At 42.6% G+C, this 16,526-nt stretch overlaps 1 protein-coding gene across 1 annotated transcript in view; it reads right to left on the minus strand.

Annotated features, from left to right (window-relative positions):
• Positions 1 to 3,094: 3,094 nt before the first annotated feature.
• The window catches only part of LOC138249012 (pepsin A-like), an 85,286-nt gene continuing 71,854 nt past the window's right edge, over positions 3,095 to 16,526 (minus strand). Inside the window, exons 11-13 of the mRNA XM_069203069.1 lie at positions 12,683 to 12,790; positions 3,938 to 4,045; positions 3,095 to 3,265 (exon numbers count right to left, since the gene is read on the minus strand). Of these exons, the coding sequence (XP_069059170.1) occupies positions 3,095 to 3,265; positions 3,938 to 4,045; positions 12,683 to 12,790 (387 nt within the window). The remainder of the gene's footprint in view (positions 3,266 to 3,937; positions 4,046 to 12,682; positions 12,791 to 16,526) is intronic.

The raw sequence follows: 16,526 nt of genomic DNA on the forward strand, positions 1-16,526 counted from the left end.
ATTTAAAAGTACTTGCCTGCCTTAAACACTCCTTTTTCTACATATAAGTCACCCCTTAGGTAGGCCCTAGGTAACCCATAGGGCGGGGTGCTATGTAGGTAAAAGGCAGGACATGTACATATGTGTTTCATATGTCCTGGTGTGGTTTTTCATGGCCTTGTAAATATGGACCCCTTTCATGCATAACACTGCGTGAAAGAAGCATTCCATGGGTGTTGATGTGGGTGTTCCCACGCAACACCCATGGAACCCAAAGGAATCTAATGCATTCCCAGATTTACAAGTCTGGGAATCCATTGTATTGCTACACCACCTCAGGAGTGGCGTAAGAATGATGCAACAGGGAGAAATATATTTAATTCTTCCTGTTTTTCCTCTATGTATGGTGCATTCTGCAACACACATAGAGGAAAAAAACACTTCTGATTGTTTTTGTGCAGGAAGGTGCCCCTTCCTGCACAAAAACAATTACCCTCCCAATAACACAGGCATCCTTGCATCATGGTGCAAGGGTGCCTGTGTTGGTTCTAGGCAGTAATTTGTGCGCCAATTGAGGGGGGGGGGGACAGAAATATCTTGAAGATACAGCACATTTTTGCCCTTTCCAAGTGGCTCAGGGCGGCGTAGCAAGGCATTTGCTGCACCGCCTTGCACCACTGGCCTCATAAATGAGGCCCTTTATTCTTTATGTGAACATTGACACAATTACGAGATGTGGTGTAATGGTGTCATTTTGGGGATTTCAAGTAACAAATGTAACGCAGTTTCCAGAAGTTGCGCAAATTACACTAGTGTAGTTTACATTTCACCCCGGTTAACAGTACTATGATGTGTGCCATAAACGCTCAAACGTGATAATATTCATAAATGCACATGCCTGGTTAACAAGGTGGTATTTCTACACTTCACAACACAACGATAACATATAGTAGTAGAAACGCATATATGTTGGCGTTTTGATCCCATTAACATCGAATTTTGCAAGTCATCATCAACACTCGTATGTATGCAAGACACATACCTCTCCATTTAAAACGCCAAAAAATGGGTGCATTTGTTTAAGGTAAAGTACAGTCCAAACGAATAGCAGAAATGCCCAAAGTGACTTATTGCCTCGAAGGGCACATGTAGGAAAACATGTTTACCCTCTGACCCAGGAAGGTGGAGTGAGAGGTAACAAGGCACTTAAAGGTGGTAATCTAAGGTAATTATTATCTATTTTTTAAACACGTGTACTCTGATGTTCCAGGGGCTACTGATTTGCCCTAGTTCTTCAAGCTGTGTAGGACATATGTAAAGCAACTCACTGGAAGACTACAGACCATCCAGAACGCTGCAAGCAGGCTCATCCTCAGCCTACCACATAGAACTCACATCAAACCACACTGGCTTCCAATTCACAAACCGGCTCAGTTCAAACTCCTCACACATACATTCAAATCCACAACTCAGGCTCCATCTCTCTGAACAGTCACATCTCCTTCCCTCAACAATCCAGACACCTCTGCTCTACAGAACTGCACCTTGCAACCATCCCACTCATACACAGAACCAGATCAGGAGGAAGAATGTTCTCTTCTATCGCTCCTAAAGCGTGGAACGACCTCCCACTCCACATCAGACCCTCCTTTTCACTTCTTGAATTCTGCAAAAAGCTGAACACCTGGCTTTTCAATTGACCAACCTACCATAAGTAGGGCTAGGCACACACACACCAACTAAGCGCCAAGATACCCTCAAAAGTGATAGGGGGCTTTACAAATACACATAACTTAAAAATAAAAAAGCCCAAATATGGAAATTATTGTAAAGCAGTGCAGTACTCTGTGATAATGTTGTAATGTCAGACTAAATATAGCTCAGTGTAGGAGGCAGGCAAGGCCAGTGCAGAATTGAATTATATTCCCACAAGATATTAAAGAGTCATATTGCAGAATGTCTAGTGTGAGGCACTTTAGCTCTGCCCCCTGGAACCAGAGGTACCGGGTACTTGAGAGACAAAGTTAACTTAAATGACAGGTGGTGTTCTGAGACTCCCATTAGGAATGTGGAGTTGCCGGGGGAATCACTAATTCCTGGCCCAATTCTACTGGTAACTTCACCTTGGGACTACATTTGTAAATACACTGTGGGAACCCCCCTTTCTGAGGGCATCCTTATAGCAGGTGCACCCCAGTGAGCTGCTTTACTTGAGCTTTAGTTCACCCTATGTGCAAACATTTCTTGTTTGACACCCTCTGTTCTTTGCAGCACACATGGATGCATTACAATGCTATAACATACTTTACTTCACAAATAATACATTTAAACAGAAACATGAACAAAGTCATGCACTATTCTCTTTATTTAAGATGTGTTTACAAGGATTGCAGGTGTGTTCATTCTAGGAACTTTGCTGCTCCTGTTGCTTGTGTTCATCAGGAATTCTAAGATACAACCTCATAAGAAGGGAATCTCAGGTACTACATCATCTGAAATCAATATGTGTACAAACCATAAGTATTTATTACTGAAACTGATCCAGGTGGATGATACTGTAAATGCCTCAACCCAGGTCTAAAATGGATATGTGAGACAAGTGGTTGATGGGGATGTGGGTGAAGAACTCACCTGTGTAGAAGATGAGGATTATGGAGAAGAGAATTAATGGACTGAGGACACAGAACAGGTGGATAATGTTGGAGTGGGTGTTAATCTGGACCATGTAAAAGGTAAGGAGTGAAAAGGAAAGGAGGAATGGGCCAACTATGAAGAATCAGTGTTTTATGAGGGAGTAGTCAGGGACATGGACTGTGTAAAAGATGAGGAATTTTCAGAAGAGGAGGGATGTGCTGAAGTCATAGAACGAGTGGATAATATTGGCACAGATGCAGACGTAGAATATGCAGAAAATAAGAAGTAAAGAGGGAGAAAGATACCAATGATGTTGAATCAATCGTTGATGAGGTAGTAGGCAATGATCTGGGATGTGTAGAAGATGAGGAATGTGCAGAAGAGGAGGGATGTGCCGAAGACATATCGTAAATGGACAATGCTGACTTGGGTGGAGATTTGGAATATGCAGAAAATGAAGAAAGAGCAGAGGAGGAATGGGCTAATGATGTTGAATCAGTGGTTGGTGTGAAACTGTAGAAATGTGAAATGTGTAGAAGATGGGGAATATGGAAAGGAGGAAGAATGGATTAAAAATGTAGAAGGAGATGTTAATAGGTATGTTGGAGATTTGGAATGCAGTGAAGACATAAAACGGGTAAAGAAATAGAACCTGGAAAAGATGAAGAGTTAGAATTATGTTATGAAATAAGTGATTGATGTGGCTGTGGATGGAGAATTGAAATGTATAACACATTAGGAATGTGGAAAAGAGGTGAATTTGACTTATGATGTAAAATCAGTAGTTGGCGTGGATATAGATGGATATTTTGGAATATAGAGAGAATGTGGAATGGAAACAATAGGGGGAAGAGGATACAGTTGAGAATTGGTCATACGATGTGGAATGAGTGGTTGATGGGGATGGAGATTTGGAGCAGGAAAATACTTTAAATTGAGAAAAATACATAGAGGGGGAAAATAGTGGCATTACAAGATAAAAAATGTTCTTTTGTGGGTAGTGACTTTGACATGTAGAGAAAACATGAAATGTAAGGCCACATAGACTGCAGAGAACACCAGAAAGATATGAAATCTACCCCCAGGCTAGGACTAAAAGAGAAATTACTAATGCCAAGAAATACAGCACAGGTGTGGGTGGAAGCATGCAATTTGTATCAGATGTGGAATGACTTGAAGAGCTGGAATGGGCAGAAGTCATGCTCATGCTGGAAACTGTATGAAAAGAGGAAGAAGTTGTGGGATTTGTTGTGGAATTTGTTGTGAGATTTGTTGTGGGCTTTGTTGTGGGCTTTGACTGCAAAACAGCTGGAGCAAAGCCAACCTGGTTGTTAGCTCTGTCAAAAACTGTGTAATATTCTCTAAGGAAGACATCTCCCAGGATCCAGTAAGATGGTGATGATGAGTTCTGGAATCTAAAGATGCAGGTATTCTGAAATGAGAAAAAACAGTAAAAGTTTACGACAATTTTCTTTATAATTCAATGTGACAGAGTTTCTGTTAGTTTTACAGCAGAATCCCTTGACCTCCTAATAACAATGTGGCCAAATATCCTAGAACACTGAAACTAGACAGAGTGTACAGAGGCATGCACATCTAGGACATGACACACCATATATCCATTTGCAGTAACAGCGATTAGAAAGGTAGTATTAATGTTACTCCAGTGGTCCATTGTAGGATTTTCTGCTCTTGAGGTGAGGTTTGTAAAAAGTCATCATCAATGGATATTTCCTGTGCTTCTAAGGAACATTAGTCACCAGTGTATCTGTTTATTGTACCATTTCCTAATGAAGTAATCTTGAATATTTAATGTCAATTAGTTCTGACCAAACATCAATTAAATGCAGTTAACAATACACCATCTGCCGTGGATCTGTATGAAAGCAGTTTGTCAACCTATGACCAAGAAAGTTTGAAATGTCCACGCAGGCACTTTGCAACTTATCTTTTTTATAGAGGTTTTATGTAGTATTTCTTGGAAAGGCCAGTCAGTACCATCTTGTGGCACTCATTCTAGGAGGTGCCCGGCAAGACGCAAGGCAACTGCATCACATGTGTTTGGGCAACAGTTGATGAGATATGCGTGTTTTAGAGCAGAAGTGCACCTCAAGAGACCAACATTTGGTTCATCCTAGGCGCTTGGATTCCTCACGTTGTACACCAAGATCTGCTTTTACATTGCCGATGCTGCATTGGGCGAATGTTAGACACACTAAGGAAGCTATGATCTACGAACAAAAACTATCTATGAATAAAATGTGCCACTCCAAACTGAATTTTATTAGATCTGCTACTGCAATTAGGAAACAATATGAATTGTTGACGTATATGAATGAATTAAATTAGAAACATGTTTATGTATTTAAAATGTCATGTAAGACCCTCCTAGTAAGTAGGAAAGGGTATGGTCTGATGGATGTACTTTTAAACTTGATATTTTACTTTTACTTGAGTCTCATATTCATGGGTTTAATGGTATAAGTTATATGTTTAGAATTTCTAAATTGTAATATTGCAGTTTTATGTGATTTTAAGGCGATTGTGGAATGAAGATTTTGATTGATTTTGACTGAACACTATTGATAAATGCTTCTTCTAGGATTAAAGACAAGTATGAAATTCAACACTATTGAAAAACGCTCCATCCATAATTAGAGACAAGTATGAAGTTATGAAGTTCACTACTATTGATACAGGCTTAGTACTGACTAGTTGACGGAGAGGTTACCTCAAATTCTTGGTCCCAAAAGCAGAAACTCATCTTTGGAAGCACTGAGGTGTAGTTCTAACTCATGCATCCAGCCTTTCATTCTCAAAAAGAGGTTCCGATTTGCTGATATCTCCAGAGCCTTCAGAGAGCTCCAGACGTAGCTGATACGTCAAGGATTAATGACGTAAGATATTGATTTTCGGTACGAGTGGCATATACACATCATCTGATCCTTGTGATCCAGGGGTGGCCGCAGAGCTTCAGAAATATGAACAGCTCTTGACCTGTTAAGCACAGTTTCCCAACAAAGAAGTACACCACTCTTGATTCATATCTTTATATCGTTACAACATGCTAAGGCATTTGATCAACCATGTTGATTGCTACCTAGAGGCTCAGTTGTGTGAGGATCTGTGCATGACTTAGGTTCGTTGAAGTCCTGCGTTGACCTCTTATATTGATATATATGGCAAGTAATCCCTGCTGAGGTAAAAGCCGGAGGCACGTTGATGATGATGATGATTCTGGATAGAAGAAGAGTTGAATATTGATAATTATATCAAGAATCTTAGCTATGGAAGGTGGGCCCTAAAATGTTCTAAAGTTGTCAAGAATGTCACTACAGGAGGTGTTTGAATAATAATGAGCCAGTGCTTCTGAGCTATTGCTCCACCACGGAACTGGTAAGCGTGGTGAGAAAGGGTATGGAAGCTAATTGTACCAGTTTTGAATGAAGCTCGTTCTGGCTTTCAATGAGTTTATATATATATATAGTCATTCCTGGGAATTTCTGAAATAGTGTAACAAATTCTGTTGAGCACAGGGTGGGGATGGCTCTGTACGTACACCCTACTGGGGTGGAAGGAAGTAATAGACTGTGGAAGACTTCACTTCTGTCCCATTTATATTGGTTGTGGGCTGGTTGTAGCCCAGTTTGTTGATGTGTTTTTGTGATACCTACATTATAAATGTAATGATCCTCCAATTGGAGAGGCCAGAATAGCAAATCATCTCACAGGTGTTGTCGTAGTTTGGACTCTTGCTTTGGGCAAGACTGCTGGTTCAAGGATGACAGTACTTATGCTTGTAGGTGACTATGCCTATCCTACAACAAGTTGCAACTGTAATCCCAACCCTCCCGGCTCACTAGCAGCACCTCCCAACAACCCAAACAGTTAAAGGTGATTTGTGGCAGCCTTTATGCATGGATTCAGAAGTACAACATCTCAGGGGTGTCATGGTTAAACGGAGATTACCCCTTTCTCACAGATATATCATGTCTCAACGAAACACAGGCAATGACGAAGATGCAGTAATGTTTCAATAGTTTTTATTTAATACAATGCGTTGAATCGCATGGGCTGCAATGATTAAGATATTAAGATAATGAACAGTGCAAGAAATAGAATTGTAAAGACGAGAGTCATAATTATGAAGACCCCCACCATCTTGCGTTAGCATGGAAAGACATAAAGTATGTAGTATGTCCTAGTACCCTATCATGATAGGTCTAACCTTCTACCTAGAGGACAGCTAGGCATGTTAAACCTAGTCTGCCAATGCCATGTCGCTGGAAGGAGCCCACAACCCTGGTTACCTTGAGTGAGGTCTCGAGCTCAGACATCGGAAGAACACGAAGTCCTGGTCAGCGTCAAGGCGACGTGCAGCATCGATAGCAGCGATGGTAGCAACAACATCAATGGCATCTGGTCGGAATCCCTCTGATTATCTGTCTAATGTGTGATGTATTTAAACAGATCTACTTGGACCCCTGACGTAGGTTGTTCCAAAACAATAGATAGCACTGTATGCTTGGAACGGTAATTTCTAATGTGAGCACCTACAGTTTGTTTGTCTTTGTTGTATGAGTTGACGCCTTAGCGCGGTGACACTGATAACATAACTCTAAACAAAAGGGCCTAACTATAAACAAGGCAGCCATCTTAGAAGAATTAATTAAATAAACAGTCTAAGACAGAGCAAGCTAAGTAGGTTAAAAGTCACTAGGTGACGTGGGCACGAGTCTGCAAGCCAAAAGGCTATGCTAACTCCTGTTATCCCATAAAAAAAAAAACTAGGATTCACTACAGTGTGTACAAAAAGTGCCATGTATTGGGAGAAAGGAAAGACACTGATTCATAACAAGTCAGGAATTGGAATTAAAAATTGGTAAGGTAGCATACACTTGCAAACTCATAAATGGGGGCTGATTTAAAATTCAGCAGACTCCCTTACAAACATGACAAGGTCCCCATTTACCAAATGTTAGACCTGACAGCCTTAGGATCATCTTCCCCCAAACCTTTTGCCTTACTCCTCCATTTATATGCTGATTCTGATTTTGTTGGCCCTAGCACACTTTAGCCTTGCTGACCAATGCTAAAGTCTGTGTGCTCACTCTCTAAAACATGGTAAAGTGACATTGTCTTACACCCAACTGGCACATTTAAGTTGCTGGTAAGTCCCAAGTAAAGTGATACTACCTATAACCAGGGCAAGTAAATGAAATGCTGATACTGGACCTGCAACACTTTTCGTGCCACTCACTTAAGTAGCTTTTTTAAACATGTCTCAGGCCTGCCATTATGTGCGGTTTTAAACTGCCAGTTTGACCTGGCAATATAAATCTTCTGCCATGCATAAACCTTCCGCTTTAATACATATACATCCTCCCTAGGATATGTCCCAAACAGCCCATAGGGGAGGGTGCAGTGCATTAAAAAAGTTCTACATTTTATAAGTCCTGGTAGTAAAAAACATTTAAATTTGTTTTTTACTATTGCAAGGCCTTCCTCTCCCATAGGCTAATATTGGGTTACCTGATTACATTTAATAAATAATAATTTTCAATTGGGAGCATGTAGGAATGTTAAATTTGGTGTCTGAAGATTTATAACTTTAAACCCTCTTTAATAGTAAAGTTTGCCACTTTTAGGAAATTGTCATTTTCTTGTCCCAACCAATTGGTGCCTACAGCCTGTATTCTGCATCACATGACTAGGTGTTGTTGGCAGCTGCCTTTTGTGTATTACTCCCAGACAGTGAGACAGGTCCTCACATTGCAGCCTGCAGCTTCTTCAGAACCACTGCTCTGGGCCACATATATTCGATTTAGGACACAAGCCTGCATCAGTGGCATCCTCAGTGGTGATGCAGGACCTCGCATAGAAGCCTTGTCGATGGCTTCATCATAACCGTCACTGAGTGATACAGCTCTGATACAAGACCTCGCATCCCGCAGATTCTCAGAACTTTTGCTGAGCAAATCATCCTCCACACAGAATCCCGGAAAGCTCTGCAACCAGTTTCTAAGGTACTTTGTTCAGTTGACTTAACTCAGTCCCTGTGTCCGGCCTGTACTCCAACATGGTTGACCTGAACTTGTAATTTTGTTTTAGTCTGGCATGCCCAGAAAAACACAATTTGTGCTTTGTGCTTTTAAGCACTATTTCACCTAAATCTTTAAAATTGCATATGCCCTGTTCTATTGATTGGATTTTTGTAATTTTCACCTCAAATAATGTATTACATTTACTCTATTTTTCTAAGTTGGTGTTGTGTTTTCACTTCATTACTGTTTGAAGTGCTGCATAAATTCTTTACACATTGCCTCCCAATTAAGCCTGACTGGTTTGCACCAATCTAGCAGAGGGTTGAGCACAGATTTATTTCACCCTGACAGGAATTGTGGTTGCTACTTGAGTAGGGTTTCACCCCCCCCCCCTCAGCCAGTAACCCAATTTCCTACACCAAACATTTAATCAGGTCCAATAAATTTAAACTGATTTTTCACACCCAAATTGCATAGCTGCAGAGTGTCAGAAAATGGTGGAGGAACTATGGAAGCAAAGAAGGGAAGCCCCACATTAAAAAATACTTACAGCCTTGACCAAAATAGAAAATAGAAAATCAGCTGAACTCAAACCTCAACCCTCAATGTAAGCCAGAGGATTGTACGCCAATAGACAAAGCATTGGTTTAGAGTTCATCTTCTTCATAGAAATCTATGGCTTCAATTGATTTGCACACACAGGTAAAAAAAACATTATCTTCATAAGCCCTCCAGTAGTGCAAAAGGCAACAATCCAGCAACAATCAATACTGTTTTGCCAAAAATATCAGGATCTCAACCGAAACCCATGACGCCCTAGATGCCGCTGAACATCGGCACTTCCAGATATACGTCAACGTCAACACCACCCTGAGAGGAACCCTTGTCTACAGACTCCCGGACCCGCCCACAATTCTGCGACGCCATCGCCGACACAATCAGCTCCCACTCCCTCGCCTCCATGTACTACATGCTCCTCTGTGACCTGAATTTTCACCTGGAGAACATCGGCGACAGCAACTCCTCAGCCCTACTGGACAACCTCGCCAACCTCGGCCTCAAGCAACTTGTCACCACGCCCACCCACTCAGCCGGCCACACACTCAATGCCATCTTCTCCTCCAGCAGCCACGTCACCTTCACTCACACCACCAAACTCCACTGGACCGACCACCGCTGTGTTAATTTTTCCTTCCAGAAAACCACCACCCACCAGCATCAGATCCCTCACCGCAAGTGGAACAAGATCTCCAAGAACCAATTGATCTCCAACCTCGCCCACTCCCTACCACCCAACACCAGCGACCGCAACACCGCCGCCTTCAACCTCAAGCAATGGCTCAACGACTGCACCAACACCCTTGCTCCACTCAGGAATGCCACCAACACGCGCGCCAACAAAAAAGCTCCCTGGTTCACCGCAGACCTTCAGGCCTCCAAACGGGAATGCCGGAAAGCCAAGAAGATCTGGTGCCTAGAACAAACAGAAAGCAACCACGCCGCCCTAAAATCCGCTATCCAAAAACATCACCAGCTCATCCGGACCACCAAAAGATCCTTCTACAAAGAACAAATGGACAATAACGCACACAACAGCAAGGAGCTCTTCAGCATCATCAAGGAACTCACCAACCTCAAGTCCTGCTCTGCCAACCCTCCCCACTCGCAAGACTTCTGCGACTCCCTTGCGACCTTTTTTCACTGCAAGATCACAGACATCCATGGCAGCTTCGCACCGCCGTCCCCCACCACTGCCAAGGTCGACGCCAACGCACCCATCCACACCAACATCCTGAATGCCTGGACCCCCATCAATGACGAGGAAACCACCAAGACCATGAGCACCATCCACTCCAGATCACCCGCTGACCCCTGCCCTCACCACGTCTTCAATAAAGCCAGCCAAATCATCGCTCCCCAGCTCTGGACCATCATCAACAGCTCCTTCGAGACCGCCATCTTCCTGGAGAGCTGGAAACATGCCGAAGTCAACGCCCTGCTCAAAAAGCTCAAAGCCGACCCCAAAGACCTAAAAAACTACCGGCCCATCTCCCTACTCCCTTTCCCTGTGAAGGTCATCAAGAAGATAGTCAACATCCAACTATATCGCTTCTTGGAGGACAACAGCCTACTCAACACCTCCCAGTCTGGCTTCCACAAGAACCACAGCACCGAGACCGCCCTTATCACTTGCACCGACGACATCAGGAGCAGCCTCGACAAAGGTGAAACCGTTGCCCTCATCCTCCTTAACGTTTCCACAGTCTTCGACACCATCTGTCACCACACCTTTCGCACATGCCTCCACGACGCCGGAGTCTGCCACAGAGCCCTGGATTGGCTCACATCCTTCCTCCTTGGAAGAACCCAAAGAGTCTGCCTCTCCCTGTTCCTGTCTAAAGCCACCAAGACCATCTGCGGAGTCCCCCAGGGATCCTCACTCAGCCCCACCCTCTTCAATGTCTACATGGCACCGCTCGACAACATCGTCCGATCCCACAGCCTCAACATAGTCTCCTATGCAGACGACAGTCAGCTCATCCTCTCCCTCACGAAGGACCCCGCAACTGCTAAGACCAACCTCCACACCGGACTTCACGCCATCGCCAACTGGATGGAAGAAAGCTGCCTCAAACTGAACTCGGAGAAGACCAAGATCATCATCTTTGGCTCCAACAGAGCCTGCCACTTTGGGGTCTGCCCCAACGCCCACCACCCACGCACGCAACCTCGGCTTCATACTGGACTCCTCGCTCTCTATGACCCAGCAAGACAACGACATCTCATTCTCATGTTTTAACACTCTTTGCATGCTTCGCAAGACCTTCAGATGGATCCCCATTGAAACCAGAAGAACGGTCACCCACGCCCTCGTCAGCAACAGACTGGACTATGGCAACTCCCTCTACGCGGGAACAACGGCCAAGCTCCAGAGGAAACTCCAGCGCATGCAGAACGCCTCAGCACGACTCATCCTCAGCCTCCCTCGCCACGAACACATCTCAGCTCACCTCAGAGACCTCCACTGGCTGCCCGTCAACAAAAGGATCATCTTCAAACTCCTGATCCACGCTCACAAAGCTCTCCATGATGCCGGACCTGCCTACATCAATGAGCGTCTCAACTTCCACATCCCAACACGCCAGCTCCGCTGTGCCAACCTCGCTGTCGCAACCGTCCCCCGCTTCCACCGGACCACAACCGGAAGCAGATCCTTCTCCCACCTTGCTGCCAAAACTCCCCATCAACCTACGCCTGACCCAGGACCTCCCGACATTCAGGAAGCTCCTCAAGACCTGGCTCTTCGATCAGTAACACCCCCCCAGCACCTTGAGACCCTTCCAGGTGAGTAGCGCGCTTAACAAATTACTGATTGATTGATTGAAAACTTAGTGCCTCGTATCATGTTTCCCATTAACATTGTGAGGAGAGATGGAGTCACAATTAACGATTCTGGTTGGTATCTCCCCATAAATTAATTTAGGATGAAGAGTTAAGCTCCCCAGAATGGAAATACAGAATAGTGAATAACCTGGTAGAGCTGGAATGTTCAGGTCATCTCATGCAGGGTTTGCCCTGTTAAGGGGTTTACTGCTTCCATGTAGCACCTTCTCTTAGTATGTGACATATGGCAATGCGGGTGGTGGTGCAGGAAACGGGAAGCGTGGTCATGGCAGGCTGTTGCCTGCTTAGGGAAGCACGGTCTGCTATGTTTGGCGATGAAAGGATTGGTGGGGTTTATGTTGCGCCTCTGTCTGCTGACCCAAAAAATAGAATTATTGGTACAGATCTGCATCCACTCCACCTTGGTTCTGTGTTCCCTGATGAAGTAATTTTGTGCTCCTGGAACACTGGACCTCATGAGTCCTCTGAAAGGTATTTCTGCCAAAAACGCGACTTTGGACAACTTGTCATTGAGCCCACAGAATCTTTATCAGTTGATGTTAGCTCCTGAAATTTCTGTGCTAAATTAACAATGTCAAAAGACATTTCCAAGGAGTAACAGGGCAAAATGATATCCTTACCTGCCCAATATTAAAAATATAAGCATCCTGAGTCACAGAGTAGGTCTGTCCATCAATGATGAAGACAACTGGTGGCATTAAGTTCCTTGTGCTGCAGTTCACAATATACTAGAAGTAAGAGAAAGTTGAAGGGTGGGTCAGTGACAGGTATGAAGTTTGCTTTATTAAGGATTCTCTGTAAAAGTCAAGACCATCTTTGCAAATAGGAGAAATACCTTCATGTGTACATCAAGAAAGAATTCCACTACAACTGACACCATCTTTTTTAAACTCTCACATACCATGGAATTCAACATGTGGATGAAAGGCTTCTGATAGTGCTTAATAGGTACAAGGCGTGAGGTGAGCAGAGATGGTTTGAAGAAAAACGAGGAAGAGGCCTTGCATTTCGGCAGGGAAGGGCAAGAGATTAAATTCATTCAGTCAATGACCCAGCAGCAGCACCTGATACTCTCCCAAAGTTCAAGCTGTTTCCATTGGTTGAGGTCACCTCAGCTGTCGGTGTGTTCCATGGGTTGGTAGGTGCACCAAAGAAGCTGCCCAGACCCCACCAGTCCACCACACCAAAAGAGGAACATGTGTGGGTAGTGTGCACCAAAGAAGATGTCCAGACACCACCAGTCCACCATATAAGGAGAGGAATATGTGTTGGTAGAGTGCACCAAAGAAGCTGTTCAGACCCCACCAGTCCACCATACCAGGAGAGGAATATGTGTTGGTAGATTGCACCAAATAAGCTACCCAGAACCCACCAGTCCACCACACCAGGAGAGGATTATGTGTAGACAGAGTACACCAAAGAAGTTGTCCTGATCCCACCATTCCACCATAGCAGGACAGGAACATGTGTGGCAAGTGGTGAATGTGGGTATACTCTCAGCTGTGCGCTGTTCAGGTGGGCTGACTGAAGAAGTTCAGAAGAGGTTCCCCACTGAAAAGGTAGAAGAGGAAGGAGGACATCCAAAATGGGGGAAACACTGAAGAGATCACTAAAAGAAGTAAGAGTAAGCAGTGGGAAGAAGGAAAACAGACTAAAACGCAATAGTTGTTTTAAAAAAAGAAGTAAGTCTTCAATAGACAGTTTACTAGAAGTCATCAACATCCTGAAATTCTATTGTCCAAAGTACTGTTAACCAGAGAAAGCAAGGCTTTGTTTGTGTTTTAAAAATGGAAAGTTTTATAGAGTATGGGCCTAGACTTCTTCGGGACTCAGAGCACTACACAACATTGTAATAGACTAGAATTTCAGTGATATGTCTGATAATTAAGGGATATGGTCCAGATGAAACATGGGTTTCAAGGAGGCTGCTTTGTAGTGATCATATCGTAGGTGATGGCGGCGTTGTTCAACCAGTAATCGTAGGCATGAATTAGTGACATTCCACATAGATTTTCCATTATACAAATAGATTTTTCCCTTATTTCCTTTTCCTCTAACAATTCTGTTGGAAGTGTTATTATAAGTGACTTGAGGCTAGATCTTAAGTTTTACTCAGAGTAGCAATTTGCACTCCTACTTCATCATTGAATGTTGGGAGCTCCATTAAAAACAATGGAGTGCTCGGACCTCTAATGGCCGGTGAAGCCTGGAGCCCCAACATTCCACTGTTGGTCACAGCTATTGCTGTGAAAAAAGGCCTCCCGGAGCCCATGGGGATTTTTCTTATTAGAACATTCTGCCCTCTTGTGGTGGAAGGCTCTAATAGTTTCATAGTCCTCCGTAGCTGGGCTATACCTGCATGAAAGTCCTGCTCCCTTGTTAAAGGCTCTCGCCTTCAGGTCAGACCTTTAACATTAAAGCGGGCCTTTAATGGCTGGTATAGCCCACTTCAGTTTTTATTCTCAAATCTGTCTTTACATGGAATAAATAATCTGACATCAACATGACTTCATATATTTGCACCTAGGGGCATATTTATGAGCCCCTTCTGCCGCTGTTGCATCACTTTTTGTGATGCAATGGCGGCACAAACCTTGTACTTATATATATTAGGCCACGCAAAGGCATTGTGTGTGGATTTGAATGGCCACATAGATATGGAGTAAGACACAGCAGCGTAAATCATTGCGTTGCCTTACGCTGCATCAGGAGGGGCATTCCATGGGCGCTGCAGTAGGTTTTCCCATGCACACCTATGGATTTTGATGCTGCCCCAGATTTACTTAATCACATAAAGGCGCAATGAGGTGAAATATCTTTATTTCTCATCGTTCTCTCTCTCTATTTGTGCTGTCTTCTGCCGCACACAGACAAAGAGTAAAAAGACTCCTAGGATGGTTTTTGTGCTGGAAAACAATCCTGCATGCTACGCAGGCACTCTTGCACCGTGGGGCAAAGGATGCCTGCATTGGCGCTAGGCAGCCAAAATAGCACCAGCGCAGTGGGAAAGGACAGGAATGCGCCCTATCGCATAGATACGGCACATTCCTGCCTTTTCCATTTGCCTCAGGTCAGCTCAGCAAAGAAACATAAATATGGACCCTCGGCCTCAACTGGACATAGACCGTAACACGACGGGACTCTGGTAGGATTTCAACCCGCTCGATGAAAACATGTTGTATGGCAGGATTGTCTTTGTGAGCGGGACTTGGGTAGCGCAGGTGTGAGGCAGAAGTAAAGCAAACTGGGGGTGCCCCTTGGTCTCCACCAGTCTGGGTAGAGCTGGATCATCCATCGTCACCATCACCACTACTGCTGTTATTGTCAGTGTTACTACTAGTAACAATAATAATATGGTAGTAATTATTATGATTATTAGTATCATTATTTTTACTAACAATAATAATAGTAACAATAATAATAATAATAATAATAACAGTTTTATTATGAATCAGCGCCATCACCATTATTATTATTATTATTATTAACAATTATTATTATTTTTATTATTAGTAGTAGTATTATTTGTATCATCAACATCTCATCATTGACGATCATCACCATCATGATGATGATTATTATTATTATTATTATTAATTAGAAGTAAAAGAAGCAGAAGAAGAAAACGAAGAACCCTAGTAAGCATAATAATACAATATAGGCATGATTGTCAATCATCACCATTATTGTTAGTATTATTAATGTTATTATTATTATTATTATTATTATTATTATTTTTATTAGCAGTATTATTATTCTCAATCATTAATATTATTAGCATTATTATTATTATTATTCACCATTATTATTATTGTTGTGATTATCATGCACAATGTTTATTGGTATTATTATTTTTAGTATTATTATTATTAACACATCATCAACCATCATCACTATTATGATGATAATTACAATCATTATCCTTATGGTTATTGTTATCTTTTTTTATTATTAATAATATTATTATTAATATTAATAACAATAAAACTAATAATTATAGCAATAATGATGATGATAATAATATTATTAATAATAATAATAATAATTGTAATAATACTAATAAGAAAAAGAACAATAACTATAACAATAAATGTAATATGATCAACCATCAGTATCATTATTATTATTCACCATTATTATTGTTGTTGTTATTTCAATTATTATTATGTTGTTGTTTTTGTAGTTGTTGTTAGTATTATTATTGAGTTGTCACTGTTATTACAAGAATAGTACCTCTTTGTATAGTAGTTACCACCACGGTTGTGGCTGTTGTTCGCGCTGTAGTTGTTCTCACTCAGATCAACCATAGAGAAATCCTAGAGCAATGAAACTTGCGTATACATTTAACTTAGCCAGCGTTTAACATTCCCATGTGACTGCAATCCTAAGTAAGGATGCTCTGGTAAAACGTAGTGCTGGAGCATCGTGAGCTAGTACTGGCTTACAGCCATCCATGGGGTGCAC

This window comes from Pleurodeles waltl, chromosome 8 (genome assembly GCF_031143425.1).
Source record: "Pleurodeles waltl isolate 20211129_DDA chromosome 8, aPleWal1.hap1.20221129, whole genome shotgun sequence".
Lineage (NCBI taxonomy): Eukaryota > Metazoa > Chordata > Amphibia > Caudata > Salamandridae > Pleurodeles > Pleurodeles waltl.